This window comes from Chiloscyllium plagiosum, unplaced genomic scaffold (assembly GCF_037043375.1).
Source record: "Chiloscyllium plagiosum isolate Xiang-an unplaced genomic scaffold, Cpla_swu_hap1 HiC_scaffold_32, whole genome shotgun sequence".
Taxonomy (NCBI): domain Eukaryota; kingdom Metazoa; phylum Chordata; class Chondrichthyes; order Orectolobiformes; family Hemiscylliidae; genus Chiloscyllium; species Chiloscyllium plagiosum.
The window spans coordinates 38,741,095-38,760,456 of record NW_028270170.1 but is presented as its reverse complement, the minus strand read 5'-3'; the positions used below and the strand labels follow the sequence as shown (position 1 = coordinate 38,760,456).

Genomic DNA, 19,362 nt, shown 5'->3' with positions numbered 1-19,362 from the left:
AAGTCGCATTTTCAGTCTATAGGGAACAGCGTGTGGACATGAGGAGAAGCATGATTGTATTTATGAAGATAACTGAAATTGAAATTGGTTTGGTTGAGATCTGAACTATCTCTTCTGATTAGTTTGGCTAGCATATGCAGTTCCTAGTGATAATCTGGAAATTTACCCGTGCAAATGCTATTGATGAGCATTGTTTTTAATAAAATCATAGTGAGCGCTATTTTGCTGCCGTGGTTATTGCGGTAACTTTTTTTTTATCTTGACACTTGTATTTTTAACTCGTATTAAGAACCGCATTTGTGTATTTTGATGTTTTTTGAGTGCTTTTTGCAGACTCACCAATATGGTGAACATAGTTTGTTCCAATTATTAACTGGTGCGTTGCAGTTAATTCTTTTTGATCTTGGTGTTGAGGTTCTTTTAAGTGGCTTAAAGGTACCATCTAATGAGTGGCATTTTTGTAGAATTTCCATTTGTTCCACTTAGACTTTCCATACTAGCTCTGCGGACGTGCTTTTGAATAGTAATCAGTTATATTTAATTGATAATTGTTAAATTTTATCCACAGTAGTTCCTTGAAATTTGAATACATTTGCCATCAGATTTATTCATAACCTTCGGCTGTTGCCCTTTTTAAGCTGGTGATGAGCTAGTGCTTTGAATTGCTGCAGTCCATTTCCTTTAGGTAGACTGTCAATTGTGTCAGAATGGAATTCCAGGATTTTGACCCGCTGAAGGAATGGTGATGTATTTCCAAGTCCAGGATGGCAAGAACCTTGGAAGGGAACTTGCAGGTGGTGATCTTCCTGCAAGATATGAAGAAGTAATTTGATCTCCCTGCTGCAGCAAAACTTCATTTTTTTTCTAATTTTTGTTAGCATGCATCTGACGTTATTATCATTGTTACTTTAGCAAACTGTTTTCAGGACTTTAGGATGGCTGTCAAATAGGAATAGTCAGGCCTACATTTTAAATAAAGATACAAAAGTTTTGGCAACTGAGTTAAAGGTCTCTAGCATTTTTACTGTACTTCCCAAAGTATTGCACTTTAATAATTTGAGTACAAACTTCAGTTGAAACACACACATTTTAACTATTTTAATATTTCCTATACAGGCTCGCTTGGTTTCTCTGTACTTTGACACTAAGAGGTACCAGGAGGCATTGCAATTAGGTAACTATTGATACTGCCTTTCATCTATTGGGTAGATAGTCTGGGAACTGTAGCAGTATTATGGTGGGGGTGGGTTGCATTTGAAACTTCAATCAAAACTTGCAGGACAATTAGAATGCAAGACTTTCCTCCATTTTGCTTTATTTGGCTTTCTAATTTTTAAAGTGTTGATGGTAATTAATCAGCGCACAGGTTATTTGCCGCTGGTTTAAGTCTGTTCCAAAAAGTGGTGGACTTTGGTATTTGTTTGAAATCTTTAGAGACTGCTTTAAGCTGTTTTGGGATGAATCTTGTGGACTGATACTTAAATGAGACGATTCTTAACCTACCAACTCGGTAGTGGAGTAGCATCTCTGTAATAATGTAATGCTGCTTTCAGCGGAAATTATAATAACATTAGTTAACACTTGAGGCATTCATTTCAAGTGCACTCGCTTTAAATTGTATGATATGTGAATTCAAATCTGATTTGTCAACATAGTGTTAAATATCATGAGACAGATTTTGGGGTAAGCCAGCTAGCTTCCATATTTGTTCTTTGAAAGTTTGGGAAGAATACTCTATTCATATAGGTCTTGTTGCAATATTTTTGTCAAAGAATTTCACAGTAAGCTTGAAGTGTTGTCACCAGGCTTAAAGTGGAAGTATATTTCTGACCCCAGTTTAAAATGAGATCAGTGTGTTTGTTTCAAACCATTTTTTCTTCATTTATGTAATATTCAATGTCTTGTCATATTCTTCACAAACCTTTTTCTTAAGTCAGTGATCCTTTGCAATTTTGGTTCTTATTTTCATGGTTCGTCTCTGTTGAGTTTGCACATCTTTTTGTTATATCTATAACATAGAAGCTCCACTAGAGGGCAGGCCTCTATAAATTTTCATAACTTGCTGTCATTTCAAATCATCATTGATGCATTTGCACTGCCCAGTAGAGGCCAGTACACTATTGGAATGTAATTAGATTTAATTACAGAATTTGAGTTGGTACAGAAGTGCTGGCTTTTCACAAACCATTTTTTTTAATTTCAGTTTTTTTTCATAGCTTTACATAGATGTTTGGGGTAGACATTCCAAACCCTTCCTATTCTGATTATGCATGTGCTGCAAAAGTTTAGTAGTTGGCAGATATTAAATTGTTTTGTTGAGAAGAGAAAGGGAATAAGAAAGCTGACAATTAGAAAAATTTATTAGCACTCAACTCTGCCCATCATACTTAAAGGTAATACATGTTATTTCTGTGTAGACATTTTCCTTCATTTTGTCTACATATTAAACCATTATTAGTCTAACAGGTCTTGATCATGGATTTCCATTTAGTGCATCTGCTTCACACCATTGTTTTCAACCTTGCTTTGCTAGGCAGCCAGCTGTCATTGCTAAAGGAGTAATTTTGTATTTCTGCTTTTTAAAAAAAGAACTAATGACCTCCCAGCTATTTAAAGTTACAGCACAATTTTTATATCGTGACATATTCTTGTCTTCTCCCCTAATAAAAATTTACAGCCATTCTATTAGAAATAAAGCGTGGTTGAAGTGTTGATGTATCAAGAGCAAGTTAGTTAGATATTGATAGTGTGTTCCTCCATTTTCGAGTTGATATCAGTGCAGCCACACTTTTGGCTGAAGAACAGATTGTCCTCCAATATTTTGACCAGAGAAGCATTTTTGGCCTGTATGTTTTTGAAGGTATTCCTATAATAGCTGAGTGGGTTTAATCAATGACCAGCTAAATGTGTGTCCAGAAGAGTGTCTGGCTCAAAGTCTGATCTGTTGACTTGCGTTGTCTCAACAGTTACAATTTCCTTAATGAGCTTGTTTTAGAATTAGAAAAATTCACCAGTGCTCTAATTCTTGACTGTTGCTGGAGGTGTGCGTGTGTACTCATTAGGTGAGAAGAAATCTGGTGGACCGAAAATCTGTTACCCTGTTGAGCTTTTTCTGAAAGAGAAAGCATAGTTAATGTAGGAGATAGTTTTGTTTTAGTACATTGAAATTGATTGTGTCAGATTTTCTTTCTTCCCCTGGAGGTGATTTCGCTAGTAGCTGGAAAGGACTGGGGTAAAGTCTGGACATTGACTGACAATACAGTGATGTAATTTATGTTACTAAACAATTCAGACTTGAAAGACATTGTGGGATCAAATTACTGCAGAAGACATTGTAACAGATTTGGCTCAAAAATTAAAATCCTCATTAGTATGATTGACTGACTGCTTTTTGTGTTCCTTCTAGAGTGTTATACTAGCAGCCATTTTGACAATTTATTTTTCAATTCTGAGATTTCTTGAAAGCTTTAAACAGCAGTACAAAACCCAAGCATCATATCTTCCTTGTCAGTTCAGCATTGTCTCCACCACCTCTCATTGTTCATGGGTTCTCTATCTAATTAAATAGTTACAATGAATTTGGAAATCTGTATCTTAAAATGGCCATTAATGTTTGGTCAGCTGAGATTTTTGAGACACGATTGTACCTTGAGCAAGAATATTAATGGGTGTGGAGTAAAGTTAAGGTACAGATGATGTAAGAGTGAAGCAAACAACATACTATGAACTAGGTGGTCTTTTCTTCCTCCTACATTGCCGTGAATATTTCACAATCGTTTTGATATAGTTTACTCAATTAGAATAAATATCTTGAGGTCTTTGTATCTGAGATGAAGAATCTCTAAGCTCATGATGCTATAATGCTAACTAATTTAGTAATATTTATGTTTTGCTCTTGCAATATATTTTAATCCAGGGATTTGGCATTTTAAGACGAGTAGCCCATAAAGCTACAATCAACACAGTTGTCTAAATTTGCATTTCTGAAGCTATTAATCTTGGAACTTTCTTAGTGACAAGAGTTATAACTTTTAAATATTAATTTTAAAAAGTACTGTTCTGCTTTCTCCAAGCTGTTTTAAAATGAAGTTGTTTACTTTTTGTGATTGGTTGCTTAGTAAATGCAGATTTTTAAGGTTCCTTTTGACTTCTATTCAAAGTTAATGCTCAATTTGAATTTTCTTCCAGTTTCCTGATCTCATTGTATGTATGATTTATTTTTGTGTAAATGGTCCTTAAAAGAATAATAAAGCAGTTGTTTACCCCCACCACAAAAAGGAGTCAGTAGCAAAGCTGCTCTCTGCTCAACTCCTATCTTGATGCCACAGGTGTTACTTGCGTAGTTTATTCTTGCTGCTTGCCTCCATTGCATTATTCTCTCCCCTAGCCCTTGTTCATTTCTGTAAGTATCCTTTTGAAAACTCTACAAATCCATTATTGGAAAAGAGCTAATTTGTTATTGAACCTAAATCAGGGTGCAGCTGTTATTGGGTAACTGTCTTCAATCTGCCAGCTCATCAAGTTTTAAAGAGGCAAACTTGTCAGAAAAAAATTAGCACCTGGAGCACTGGACTTAATAGGATCAATAATCATCCCTGATTATAGTTTTCTGACCACAGTTTAAACTGGTTTTATTTATCATCTTTCCTAACCTTCTCCCACAGAGGCTCAGTGTCTTCCATTTCCACCTGTGAGGCACTGCTGACCTTTTTTTTTCTATGTCATAGGAACTAAATAAATGCAAGTTGTTGATCACCCTGCTCTAATGAGTCATAAACTGTGACAATTGGGCAGATGAGCAGGAAATTGTTTAAAGGTAAAATGTCTTTTTGTATTTAGGTTTAAAATAAAACTTCCCTTAATTCAACTTGTTCACCAGTAGGATTAATATCATTTCAAACCTGCATTAATCCATTTTCAGAAATATTTTTGAGTTATACTGAAATAAAGAATAATAGTTCAGCCATGAGGATCATCAGTAAAATCCTGCCTCGTTACAAACTTAGTTTGTTTATTTGAGTAAAACTAGACTAAATTTTTTAATATTTTTCAGGATCGCAATTGCTTCGTGAGCTGAAGAAGATGGATGATAAGGCACTATTGGTGGAAGTTCAGCTGTTGGAGAGTAAAACATATCATGCTCTGAGTAACTTGCCAAAAGCACGGGCTGCCCTGACCTCTGCACGAACAACTGCAAATGCAATCTATTGCCCACCCAAACTACAGGCTGCACTTGATATGCAGTCAGGTATGGAACAAAAATAAAACTTCTAAATTTTTAGCATTTTCTTTAATGCATTATAGTAGAAATTTTCCTTCTGTTTTTCTGTCTTTTAAGGCTATGATGTCAATGTGGTCATTTCACAATAAGTCCTTGCTCATGAGTGTGTGCGCAGTCTGGAGTCAAGTGCAGAATCCAACAGTTACAAATGCAACCTCTTTTGAGAGAGGTTGGAAGCAGGTCAGAAATAGCCTAGAGAAAGCACACAAAGCAGGGAGTGTGTGTTATGAGCCATTTTGGGGTTGTTGTTACTAACAAACAGTAAGGGCTTCATCCATTTGACAGCATGTTTGCTATTGAGCACAGTTCTTATCAGAGAGCCAGCTTCTCTATTGCTGTGAGATTTTCAGACCAGGATACAGACATAGGAGTGTGAAACCTGAGGAGCATACTCACGGACAGTTGTTACTGCTGCCACATTTGTATACAGCTAAAGGATGAATTTCAGTGATTACAGAATTGTCATGGATGAAATTGAGTGAAAGTAGTTTTATAGGCTATGCTTCTACCTGAAATTTATCGAAGAAAATGCAATGTTACGTGTGGTGTGTAAAGCCATAAAATGTTATGCCACATGTTGCAACGTTATCAATGAATCCTGGAAGTTAGAATAGTTTTAGTAATTTATAGTAACCCTTTAGTTGAGATAACAGGTATATCATTTTGCATTGACACAGTTGATCACTCTTCTTGAGTCAGAAGATCATTGGTTCAGAGATTGTAGAGATTTTACTGTATAACTTAGTTTGACACTTGAGAATACTGAGGAGTGATGCTGTGTTGGAACTGTTTTTCTAATGGGATGGAAAACAAAGATGTTGCCCAGCTTCTCAACATGTGCCACATTTTGTGGCACATCTTTTTCGTTCAAAAAAGGCTGGGAAGTTCTTGCAGATAAATATTTATCCTCAAACCAAGATCACTAAAACCTGGTTGTCATCATGTTGCTATTTGTGGGACTTGCCTGTTCCCAAATTGACTGTATTGTGGTACAGTTAGGGGCCTGAAAGGTGTGTTCAACATGCAAGTCTACCCTCTTAAAGCTTCCTTTTCAGCATTACGATCATCAGTTGTATTCCAAAATGTTGGTGTTGTTTTGTATAAGACAATCTGGCTTGGAAATTCCGTACTGCAGAGAGTCTTAGAGTCATAGTCGTAGAGTCATACAGCATAAAAATCTTTGGCCCAACTAGTCCATGGCAACCATGTTCCCAAACTAAACTAGTCCCACTTGGCTCATATTCCTCCAAAACGTTCCTGTGCATGTACATAGCTAAATGTTTTTGAAATGTTGTAACTGTAGCTGCACTTTCTCTGGCAGTTCACTCCACACATGAGCCATTATGCTTTTTATTTGTTAAAAAAAAAGTTATACTCATTGTCATAGCGATATACAGCATGGAAACAGACCCTTCGGTCCAGTTTGTCCATGCCGACCAGATGTCCCAACCTAATCTCGTCCCATTTGCCACCACTTGGGCCCATATCCCTCTTAAACCCTTCCTTTTCATATACTTATCCAGGTACCTTTTTAATATGTTGTAATTGTACCAGCCTCCACCACTTCCTCTGGCAGCTCATTCCATACATGCACCACCCTCTGCGTGAAAGAATTGCCCCTTAGGTCCCTTTTATATCTTTTCCCCTCTCACCCTGAACCTATGCCCTCTAGTTCTGGACACCCCCACCTCAGGGAAAAGATTTTGTCTATTTCTATCCGTGCCTCTCAGTTTTATAAAACTCAGGTCACCCCTCAGCCTCCGATGCTCCAGGGAAAACAAACGCAGCCTATTCAGCCCCTCCTTATAGCTCAAATCCTTAAACCCTGGCAACAACTTTTTAAATCTTTTCTGAATCCTTTCAAGTTTCACAACATCCTTCCTACAGGAAGGAGAAGAATTGCACGCAATATTCCAAAAGTGCCCTAACCAATGTCCTGTACAGCTGCAACATGACCTCCCAACTCCTGTACCCATGCTCTGACCAATAAAGGAAAGCATACCAAATGCTGCCTTCACTATCCTATCTACCTGGAACTCTACTTTCAAGGAGCTTTGAACCTGCACTCCAAGGTCTCTTTGTTCAGCAACACACCCCAGGATCTTACCATTAAGTGTATAAGTTCTGCTAAGATTTGCTTTCCCAAAATGCAGCGCCTCGCATTTATCTAAATTAAACTCCATCTGCCATTGCTCAGCCCAATGGCCCATCTGATCAAGATCCGGTTGTAATCTGAGGTAACCTTCTTCACTGTCCACCACACCTCCAATTTTGGTGTCATCTGCAAACTGACTTACTATACCTCCTATGTTCATATCCAAATCAATTTATATAAATGACGAAAGGTAGTGGATCCAGCACTAATCCTGGGGCCCCGGGCCTCCAGTCTGAAAAACAACCCTACACCACCACCCTCTTCTACTTTTGAACCAGTTCTGTTTCCAAATGGCTAGTTCTCAATGTATTCCATATTTCTAGCCTTGCTAACCAGTCTCCCATGGGGAACCTTATTGAATGCCTTACTGCAGTCCATATAGATCACATCCACCGCTCTGCCCTCAGCAATCCTCTTTGTTACTTTTTCAAAAAATTCGATCAAGTTCATGAGATATAATTTTCCCCCGCACAAAGCCATGTTGACTATCCCTAATCAGTCCTTACCTTTCCAAATATGTGTAAATTCTGTCCCTGAGGATTCCCTCCAAAACTTTCCCACCACTGACTTCAGGCTCACCGGTCTATAATTCCCTGGCTTGTACTTACCACCCTTCTTAAACAGTGGCACCACATTAGCCAACCTCCAGTCTTCCGGCACCTCTCCTATGACTATCGATGATTCCAATATCTCAGCAAGAGGCCCAGGATCACTTCCCTAGCTTCCCACAGAGTTGTAGGGAGCCCCTGATCAGGTCCTGGGGATTTATCCACTTTTATACATTTCAAGGCATGTAGCACTTCCATCTATTTCCCTATATTCTATATCTTCCATGTCCTTCTCCACAGTAAAGAGTGATGCAAAATAATCATTTAATATCTCTTCTCTCTTTCCTCTTCCGCCCCCCCCCCCACACCACACCAATCTCCTGTGGCTCCTTCTCCTTAACCCAATTTGCCAAAGCTATCCCTTTTTGCTCTCCTGATTTCCCTCTTAAGTATACTCCTACTGCCTTTGTACTCTTCTAAGGATTCCCTCGATCTCTCCTGTCTATATCTGACATATGTTACCTCATTTTTCTTTACCAAACCCTCAATTTCTCTAGTCATGCAGTAATCCCTACACCTATCAACCTTTTCCTTTCACCCTAACAGGAATATACTGTCTCTGGACACTCATTATCTCATTTCTGAAGGCTTCCCATTTTCCAGCGGTCCCTTTGCCTGCGAACACCTGCACCCAATCGGCTTTTGAAAGTTCTTGCCTCAAACTGTCAAAATTAGCCTATCTCCAATTTAGAATTTCAGCTGTTAAATCCGGTCTATCCTTTTCCATCACTGTTTTAAAACTAATAGAATTATGGTCACTGACCCCAAAGTTCCCCCCCACACTGATGCCTCCGTCACCTGCCCTGCCTTATTCCCAAGAGTAGGTCAGGTTTGCCCCTTCTCTTGCAGATACATTCATATACTGTCTCAACTTTCTTGTACACACTTAACAAATTCCTCTCCATCTAAACCCTTAACACTATGGCAGTCCAGTCTATGTTTGGAAAGTTAAAATCTCCTACCATAACCACCCTATTATTCTTACAGATAACGGAAATCTCCTCCTTACAAATTTGTTTCTCAATTTCCTGCTCACTATTAGGCGGCCCATAATACAATCCTAATAAGGTTTCTTATTTCTTAGTTTCACCCAAAAAACACTTCTGGATGTATTTCTGGGAAAATCTTCCCTCGGTACAGCTGTAATGCTATCCCTTATCAAAAGTGCCGCTGCTCCTCCCTGTTTTGCCTCCCTTTCTATCCTTCCTATAGCATTTGTATCCTGCAACTTTAAGCTGCCAGTCCTGTCCATCCCTGAGCCATGATTCTGTAATTGCAACAATGTCCCAGTCCAATTTCCCTAACCATGCCCTGAGTTTAGCTGCCTTCCCTGTTAGACCTCTTGCAGTGCAAGAAATGCATTTTAATTTATTAGTCCTACCTTTGTTCTCTGTTTTGTTCCAGCCTCCCTGACTGTTTGACTCACTACGTCTCTGAACTGCACCAGTCTCAGATTGATCTCTTTCCTCAGCATCTCCTTGGGTCCCACCACCCCTCATTACTAATTTAAGTCCTCCCGAGCAGCTCAAGCAAATCCCCCTGCCAGTATGTTAGTCACCTTCCAAGTCAGCTGCAATTCATCCTTCTTGTACAGGTCACTTTTTATTAGATTACTTTACAGTGTGGAAACAGGCCCTTCGGCCCAACAAGTCCACACCGACCCGCCGAAGCGTAACCCACCCATACCCCTACGTTTACCCCTTACCTAACACTATGGGCAATTTAGCATGGCCAATTCACCTGACCCTGCACATCTTTGGACTGTGGGAGGAAACCGGAGCACCCGGAGGAAACCCACGCAGACACGGGGAGAACGTGCAAACTCCACACAGTCAGTCGCCTGAGGCGGGAATTGAACCTGGGACTCTGGCGCTGCGAGGCAGCAGTGCTAACCACTGTGCCACCGTGCCGCCCAAAACTTCTACCCTCAAAGATTCCATTGATCCAAAAATGTGAATCCCTATCCCATGCACTAGCTTTTCAGTCTCACATCTGCTCTATCCTCCTATTCCTACCCTCACTAGCTCATAGCACCAGGAATAATCCAGATATTACTACCCTCGAGGATCTCCTTTTTAAATTCCTGCCACCTCTTTCTTCTCCCTTTAAAATCGCAACCTTTTCCCTTCCAGTGTCGTTGGTACCGATGTGTACAATGACCTCCTGCTGGTTCCTCTCCCTTTTTGAGAACATTCTGCACCTGCTCTGAGACATCCTTGATCCTGGTACCAGGGAGGCAGCACACCATCCTGATCTTTTTGCTGCTAGCCGCAGAAACGTCTGTCTGTGCCCCTGACTAGAGAGTCCCTTAACACAATCAATTGCTTGGAACTCGATGTACCCCTCATTACGTTAGAGCCAGTCTTGATACTAGAATCTTGGCTGTTCATGCCAAATTCACCTGAAAGTCCATCATTCCCTACGTTCCCCTGTACTTGTTTGAAATGGGAATAGCCACAGAAGTCTCCTGTTCTACCCGCCTGCCTATCCTACCTTTCTTGGAGTTAACCCATCTATCTGACTGTATCTGCAGTTTTTTCACCCTTTCTATAACTGCCATCCATCACACCCCCTAGCTGTTGTAAATTCCTCATTGCCTCTGTCGCTCCAACTGATCCATTTGATATGACAGGATTCACAACCAGCGACATTTATTGCAGATATAATCCTCAGTAACCCTTAAACTCTCCCGAAACTCCCACATCTGACAAGAAGAGCATATCACTACTAAATGCCATTTTGGTCTATCCAATCTACAGAACAAGGAAATAGCACTGTCTTATTGCTTTACAAAGCACTGCTCCAGGCTAACTTAATACTTATGGCTTATATTTTAAAAATTTAACCAAGAGACAGATCCCAATAAAAACATGAGAGAGAACCTACTCTACTCACTATTGTATATTAAAACTCAAACCCCCCCATTCTTAGCAATGTCCTGGTAAATCTAACCCCTCTCCAATTTAATAGTATCCTTTCTACAGGAGGGTGACTAGAACTGCACGCAGTACTCCAGAAGAGGCCTCACCAACGTTCTATACAGCCTCAACATGACTCCTATACTGTATCATTTCCTTTTTTAAAGAGACTATTTGCTTGCCCAGCCTTTTGCCATCAGCATAACTCCCTTTACTTGAAAAGTTGACTCTTTTCTGGAACACCTTTTGTAAAGACAAGATTCTTTCTGGTACTACAACTAAATATTTATCCTTCATGTGAGTCTCAACCATCTACTCTATTGTTTGCATTTCCAGCAGGAGTCATTGATTAGTGACTGAGTGCATGAACTCCAACCAGCTTTTTCTCTCTCATCGAGGAGTATTGTGGTCCGTTGCATAATCTGTCAGCTCCCTTTCCGAAATCTGGTTAGTCGGTACAATTTTGAGATCAAACCTGAAACTCTTATGGCTTACTTGTTCATTGACTTAATCAGTTTACTCATTGGGCAGTCGAAGAATCCAGGTTTTTTGAAGTATTCTTGCTGTAATTGTTTTAACCTTGTAACTGTCCAAATGGAGTTGCCTGTGTGTAATCCTCTGATGGAGGTATACAATGAAGATTTAGTTGCTCTAAGCAAAAAAAAAAAGTAGACAGTCTTCAAACATGGTCACAAATTTAGTTTTGCATTAATCTGATATTTTTGCTTCTAGGTATTATCCATGCTGCTGAAGAAAAGGACTGGAAGACTGCTTACTCCTATTTTTATGAGGCATTTGAAGGATATGATTCTATTGATAGCCCCAAAGCTATCACAGCATTAAAATATATGCTGCTGTGCAAAATTATGTTAAATACGTAAGTTTGAAAGGTTTTTCTCATCTAAATTGCTTATTTGCAACATTCCCTTAATTCATAATGGAATTGAGGGATATGAAGTTAGTACAGAAAGGTGGAGTTCAGGTAGACAACCAACCATGTTCTTAACGACTGTTGACATTATGTTTCATGTAGGAAAAGTGTTGGGCATGTTAAACTAAAACTTTGTAAAGTGAAGGCCCGGAGATAATACTGCTTCGGTGTTGCAATTTACTTGATACTAGTTTCTTGACGTTAGTGAAAATTTTAGTAACGCGTTCTCCTTTTCTCTTACTGTTATTGTTGAAGATCACGAAAACAATCATACTTGTGGTTTTGACCATGCTTGTGGCACTAATGTTGCAGTAGCTTTATTGCTGTTGTTTGCAGTGCTTGAAATATCTGGTAAAGATAGGATGTTCCAGTTTGGCAGTGCTGCCCAACAATGCTCTGCATTATGTTGGAAAGGGCTAAGGCCATTATAAATAATGAAGTTTGCTGTAAGGGTGAGCTTTGGAAAATCATAATTGAAGAAAAATGGTTCATGTAGCAATTTTCAAAATGTGTGTTCTTTTGATCTTCTTTCAGACCAGAAGATGTCCAGGCATTGGTGAGTGGGAAGCTTGCCCTCCGATATGCTGGGCGACAGGTAAAGTACAAAGTCAGTGCTACTTAATTTCAGAAAAGGATGGGGAAGGAAATGAGGGAAAGAATGGATTTTGTCTGTTTAAACTCAGGTTGTTTTAAATACTTCACTCTCCGTTTACCTAGAGTAAGACCTAATTTCCTCATTCCATAGTGAGGAATTGCAGAGCAATCTGTTCATGTATAGACTGGCTGATTGCTTTCAGAAGGTTTTGTCATTCATGCAGTCAGATCCTGGAGGTGACTTGATTTCCGTTTTCTTTACAAGTATAATAGCTGACAGGCCCAAATATTGTCAGGAAATAATTCATTCAATAGACCAGCTTTAATGGGTAACCAAAGACCAGGTTAAGCAAACCAGGTGGAGTTATCTAGAGGCATTTACTGAGCAACCATTTTTGTAAACAATATTAACAGCCTTTGAGAAACAGATGTGGAGAAAGGTCATTGATAGTTCTGCCTTCATTCCAGTGTAGTATCCGAATCCATTTCCTACCTTTTTCTCTTTAAGCTTGGATGTCTGGATTAGTAGTTGAGCCCAAGTTCATTTTTCCACCCACTTTTTCTGTCTCCTAAAGCTGTTCCTAAAAGTAGAAGATCTCTGTATCTCATCCAAAAGGCTTGACTTAGCAAATACTCAACAGTAATGGATGTAAACTTTATACTGTCCATGCACTTCTAATCAGGCTCCAAAAGCCTAGGATTGTCAATTGCAGCAACTGTTGTGCCACGATTAGCTAATTCATCAAAAATTAAGTATCAAATTCACAATTTTTCTTTTGCCATGGTCCCACCACTAATGATGCATTTACCCATGACACTACCAAATGAGCATGTCATTTCAGAAATGATTTATAACATGGAAGAAAGATGGTCTGTGGAGAACTGGGAAAAAGGGTAAAAACAATGACTGCAGATGCTGGAAACCAGATTCTGGATTAGTGGTGCTGGTAGAGCACAGCAGTTTAGGCAGCATCCGAGGAGCAGTAAAATTGAGGTTTCGGGCAAAAGCCCTTCATCAGGAGTAAAGGCAGAGACCTGAAGGGTGGAGAGAGAAGCTAGAGGAGGGTGGGGGTTGGGAGAAAGCAGCATAGAGTATAATAGGTGAGTGGGGGAGGGGATGAAGGTGATAGGTCAAGGAGGAGGGTGGAGTGGATAGGTGGAAAAGAAGATAGGCAGGTAGGACAAGTCATGGGGACAGTGCTGAGCTGGAAGTTTGGAACTAGGGTGAGGTGGGGGAAGGGGAAATGAGGAAACTGTTGAAGTCCACGTTGATGCCCTGGGGTTGAAATGTTCCAAGGTGGAAGATGAGGCGTTCTTCCTCCAGGCGTCTGGTGGTGAGGGAGCGGCGGTGAAGGAGGCCCAGGACCTCCATGTCTTTGGCAGAGTGGGAGGGGGGAGTTGAAATGTTGGGCCTCATGGCGGTGTGGTTGATTGGTGCGGGTGTCCCGGAGATGTTCCCTAAAGCGCTCTGCTAGGAGGCGTCCAGTCTCCCCAATGTAGAGGAGACCGCATCGGGAGCAACGGATACAATAAATGATATTGGTGGGTGTGCAGGTAAAACTTTGGATGTGCAAGGCTCCTTTAGGGCCTTGGATGGAGGTCAGGGAGGAGATGTGGGCGCAGGTTTTGCAATTCCTGCAGTGGCAGAGGAAGGTGGTAGGATGGGAGGTTGGGTTGTAGGGGGGCGTAGACCTGACCAGGTAGTCACGGAGGGAACGGTCTTTGCAGAAGGCGGAAAGGAGTGGGGAGGGAAATATATCCCTGGTGGTGGGGTCTTTTCGGAGGTGGCGGAAATGTTGGCGGCTGATTTGGTTTATGCGAAGGTTGGTAGAGTGGAAGGTGAGCACCAGGGGCGTCCGTCCTTGTTACGGTTGGAGGGGTGGGGTCTGAGGGCGGAGGGGTGGGGTCTGAGGGCGGAGGTGCAGGGATGTGGAGAACTGGGATTTAACCTCAGTATATGGCTGTTTTGATGAGTCTTTCCATAAGCATTTGTTGTGTTCATATATTTTGTATTTAAGTGGACTATAACCCATGCAAATAACCTGGGCCAAGAAGGCAAAAAGTAAGTTCATCAACATAAGAATCAAATTTAGTAATGACTCTCAATGTACTGGAAAATCATAGGAAAACATAAAATAACACTTGGAATAGAAGTTGGTTTGAAATAGCAAGGATAGTAAGTTATCAGCTTGCTGTCTTGTCTTGGTCCTGAAATACGCACTCACATGTGTTACTATCCTTTGGAAGAAATATAGGGTGAAATGTATGTAATTTTTAAGACACAGGTGGGTATGTCATTAAATAGCCTTAAGTTATTCTTTTTTTTGCCTCTGGTATGTTTTAACAACTAGAAATTTCATCTCCACTAACGGTTATCTCTTTAATCTTAAGACTGATTCGCTAAAATGTGTGGCCAAAGCAAGTAAGAATCGATCACTGGCTGATTTTGAAAGAGTAAGTTATCCAAAAAATAATTAGTGTGAAATTTCATTGACAGTGGTTGGTATGCAGGGCCTAGTGTGAGAGAGATGCTGTTTGTTCGGGCTTTACTTCCTAAGTAATAGGATACATTGATATGTTTGCCTTTGCTTTGCACTACAATTATATAGGAGAACTCCAACTATTTGTGGAGGAAACAATTTCAAAGTGAATTTGAAACTTTATTTTACAGTGGTCTGTGGGCCATCCAGTATAGAACATGCCCATGAAAAGTAACTAACAATGTTTTCTCAACTGGACAACTTGTATCTGTAACATTATCCCCACACAGAATAGGAAAGCTTTTTTCTGGATGTATATCCTCTTCCTTGTACTTACAGGTGAACTGCAAATGTACACGATATTTGATGACATTTTGGGGATGGGAGGGTGTGTGTGTTGCCACTGAACATTGCACAAAAGCAGCAGCTTCCTTGTTGATAAAGGAATTACAGCTAGGAGAAGCTGAGCATGTACACCCCCAGTTTCAAATGGAGATCATTGAGCATGGAAGTACATGAATCCTGGATTGTAAAAATGAATAAAAACATAATCAAAAATTCGAAATGTAGGTTCTAATTTGTTTGCTATTTATAACTAAGTACTTGCAATCTGGGTCTGTTATTACCGTGTGCTGGGAATAAATGGTGATGGTACGTTTGTAAACTTGGCAGGTTGAACCAGATTTTGGTCCTCTGTTGTTCAGTGAATGTTGCCAAAGATTATTCTGAATGGTATTTGATTGCATCCATCTGAATTGGAGTTGTTCTTAAAAGGTTGTCTGTCATTAATAATATAGCCAAACTGTTGTTTGTGTGCGTGGCAAGCTTGTTTGTTTGGTTAGAAAATAAAGTAAATGTTGTTTCATTACTATCACAGCTGCCCAAAGCAAAATATTGTATCTGAAAGGCTTGTATCAGAGTGTATTTCTTAGAAATGAGGTCAACTACATTTGCCAGACATTATAAATGAGTCTAACATGGTAAGATCAGAAGAAAACTAGTAATCACGTGACTTTATAGGTTTAAAGTTCCTACTTGGGTGGTTAATGATTAATCTTAGACAATAGACAATAGGTGCAGGAGTAGGCTATTCTGCCCTTCGAGCCTGCACCACCATTCAATATGATCATGGCTGATCATCCTTAATCAGTATCCTGTTCCTGCCTTATCTCCATAACCCTTGATTCCATTATCCTTGAGAGCTCTATCCAACACTTTCTTAAATGAATCCAGAGACTGGGCCTCCACTGCCCTCTGGGGCAGAGCAATCCACACAGCCACCACTTTCTGGGTGAAGAAGTTTTTCCTCATCTCTGTCCTAAATGGTCTACCCTGTATGTTTAAGCTGTGTCCTCTGGTTCGGCACTCACCCATCAGCGGAAACATGTTTCCTGCCTCCAGAGTGTCCAATCCTTTAATAATCTTATATGTCTCAATCAGATCCTCTCTCCGTCTTCTAAACTCAAGGGTATACAAGCCCAGTCGCTCCAGTCTTTCAGCGTAAGGTAGTCCTGCCATTCCAGGAATTGATCTCGTGAACCTACGCTGCACTCCCTCAATAGCCAGAACGTCTTTCCTCAAATTTGGAGACCAGAACTGCACACAGTACTCCCAGGTGTGGTCTCACCAGGGCCCTGTACAGCTGCAGAAGAACCTCTTTGCTTCTATACTCAATCCCTCTTGTTATGAAGGCCAGCATACTATTGGCCTTCTTCACTACCTGCTATACCTGCATGCTTACCTTCATAGTCTGGTGTACAAGAACACCCAGATCTCTTTGTACTGCCCCTTTACCTAAATTGATTCAATTTAGGTAGTAATCTGCCTTCCTGTTCTTGCCACCAAAGTGGATAACCATACATTTATCCACATTAAACTGCATCTGACCACTCACCTAACCTGTCCAGATCACCCTGTAATCTCCTAACATTCTCATCTCATTTCACCCTGCCACCCAGCTTAGTATCATCAGCAAATTTGCTAATGTTATTACTAATACCATCTTCTATATCATTAATATTTGTTGTAAAAAGCTGCGGTCCCAGCACTGATCCCTGCGGTACCCCACTGGTCACTGCCTGCCATTCCGATATGGAGCCGTTTATCACTACTCTTTGTCTCCTATCAGCCAACCAGCTTTCAATCCAAGTTCGTACTTTGCCCTCAATACCACGCGCCCTAATTTTGCTCACTAACCTCCTATGTGGGACTTTATCAAAAGCTTTCTGAAAGTCCAGGTACGCTACATCTACTGGATCTCCCTCGTCCATCTTCAGAGTTACATCCTCAAAAAATTCCAGAAGATTAGTCAAGCATGATTTCCCCTTCATAAATCCATGCTGACTCTGACCTATCCTGTTACTACTATATAGATGTGTTGTAATTTCATCCTTTATAATAGACTCTAGCATCTTTCCCACCACTGAGGTTAGACTAACTGGTCTATAATTTCCTGCTTTCTCTCTCCCACCTTTCTTAAAAAGTGGTACAACATTAGCCACCCTCCAATCTGCAGGAACTGATCCCGAATCTATCGAACTCTGGAAAATAATCACCAAAGCATCCACGATTTCTCGAGCCACCTCCTTCAGTACCCTGGGATGTAGACCATCAGGCCCCGGGGACTGATCAACCTTCAGACCTAACAGTCTCTCCAACACCAATTCCTGGCAAATATAAATTCCCTTCAGTTCAGGTCCTTCAGCCACTGTTACCTCAGGGAGATTGCTTGTGTCTTCCCCAGTGAACACAGATCTGAAGTACCAATTCCATTCTTCTGCCATTTCTTTGTTCCTCGTAATATATTCCCCTGTTTCTGTCTTCAAGGGCCCAATTTTAGTCTTAACCATTTTTTTGCCTTTCACATACCTAAAAAAGCTTTTGCTATCCTCCTTTTATATTTTTGGCCAGTTTACCTTCATACCTCATTTTTTCCTCTGTGTATTTCCTTCTTTGTAATCCTTGGTTGTTCTTTAAAAGCTTCAGTCCTCCATTTTCCCACTTATCTTTGCTGTGTTGTACTTTTTCTCTTTTAACTTGATATGTTTCTTAACTTCCCTCGTCAGCCACGGTCACTCATGCCTCCTCCTAGGATCTTTTGTCCTTTTTGGAATGAACTGATCCTGCATCTTCTGCATTATACACAGAAATATCCGCCATTGTTCCTCCCACTGTCATCCCTGCTAAGCTATTGCACCATTGAACTTTGGCAAGCTCTTCCCTCATAGCTCCATAGTTCCCTTTATTCAACAGAAATATTGTTACTTCCGATTGTACCCTCTCCCTCTCAAATTGAAGCTTATTGTATTATGGTCACTACTTCCCAATGGCTCCTTCACTTCAGGGTCCCTGATCAATTCTGGTTCGTTGCACAATACCAGATCCAGAATTTTCTTCTCCCTGGTCGGCTCCAGCACCAGTTGTTCTAAGAATCCATCTCTGAGGCACTCCACAAAGTCTCTTTCTTGAGGTCCAATACCATCCTGATTCTCCAAGTCTACCTGCATGTTGGAATCCCCCATAACAACTGTAGTAACATCTTTGCGACAAGCCAATTTCAACTCCTGATTTAACTTGCATCTGACATCCAGACTACTGTTTGGGGGCCTGTAGATAACTCCCAAGAGGGTCTTTTTACCCTTAGAATTTCTCAGCTCTATCCACACTGACTCTACATCCCCTGATTCTAGGTCCCCCCACGCAAGGGACTGAATATCATCCCTTACCTTGAGTAATGAGTCTATAAACATAATCGTTTTGAAATGAAGTTGTAAATTCAAACAGCCTGGCACATTATTCAGACTTGGATGATTTTCTGTTAGAGTTTAAATAGCATCTTTCAGGTCTACAGAATGTCCCAAACCACTTGGCAGCTTCCAAAATGCTTTTGCAGTGTGCTCAATCATATAATCTAAAAACACAGTAGCAAATTTGCAATCAAGTTCCCACAAATGGCAGTGTGATGATCAGCCATTTACTTTGTGATAATTGAGATTAAATGTTAGTTCGGGCACCTGAGAAAATACTCTCTTTTTCTTTGCCACACTGCTACCATAATGTCTTTTGATCTACCAGAGAGAGCAAATGGAGCTTCACCTTCTCAAATTTGACAGTGCAGCACTCCTTCAATATTACTGTGGGAGTACCAGTACATATTTTGTCCTCAAGTCTCAGACCAGGGTACCAGATGAACTATGGTTGGCCTTTTTGTGCCTTGAGGCAACAATATAAAAGATATTCACCATTTCAGTGAGTCCTAGTTTGGAAGAACTCCTTAATTAACAACTGACAAAAGTGCAAAATATCTTTTAACCAAGATGGTGTTTCCAGGTGGCAATCTACCTGAAAAGAAATGGGTTAAAGACAAACATTTGTTACTACTTCAAGTGCTTGATT

General features: G+C 40.4%; 1 protein-coding gene across 1 annotated transcript in view; it reads left to right on the top strand.

The window, feature by feature from the left end:
* LOC122540012 (26S proteasome non-ATPase regulatory subunit 11) overlaps positions 1 to 19,362 on the top strand; it is a 96,185-nt gene that overhangs the window by 42,125 nt on the left and 34,698 nt on the right. The window contains exons 5-9 of the mRNA XM_043675300.2: positions 1,117 to 1,174; positions 5,054 to 5,248; positions 11,695 to 11,839; positions 12,428 to 12,488; positions 14,879 to 14,941. Coding sequence (XP_043531235.1) covers positions 1,117 to 1,174; positions 5,054 to 5,248; positions 11,695 to 11,839; positions 12,428 to 12,488; positions 14,879 to 14,941 — 522 coding nt within the window. The remainder of the gene's footprint in view (positions 1 to 1,116; positions 1,175 to 5,053; positions 5,249 to 11,694; positions 11,840 to 12,427; positions 12,489 to 14,878; positions 14,942 to 19,362) is intronic.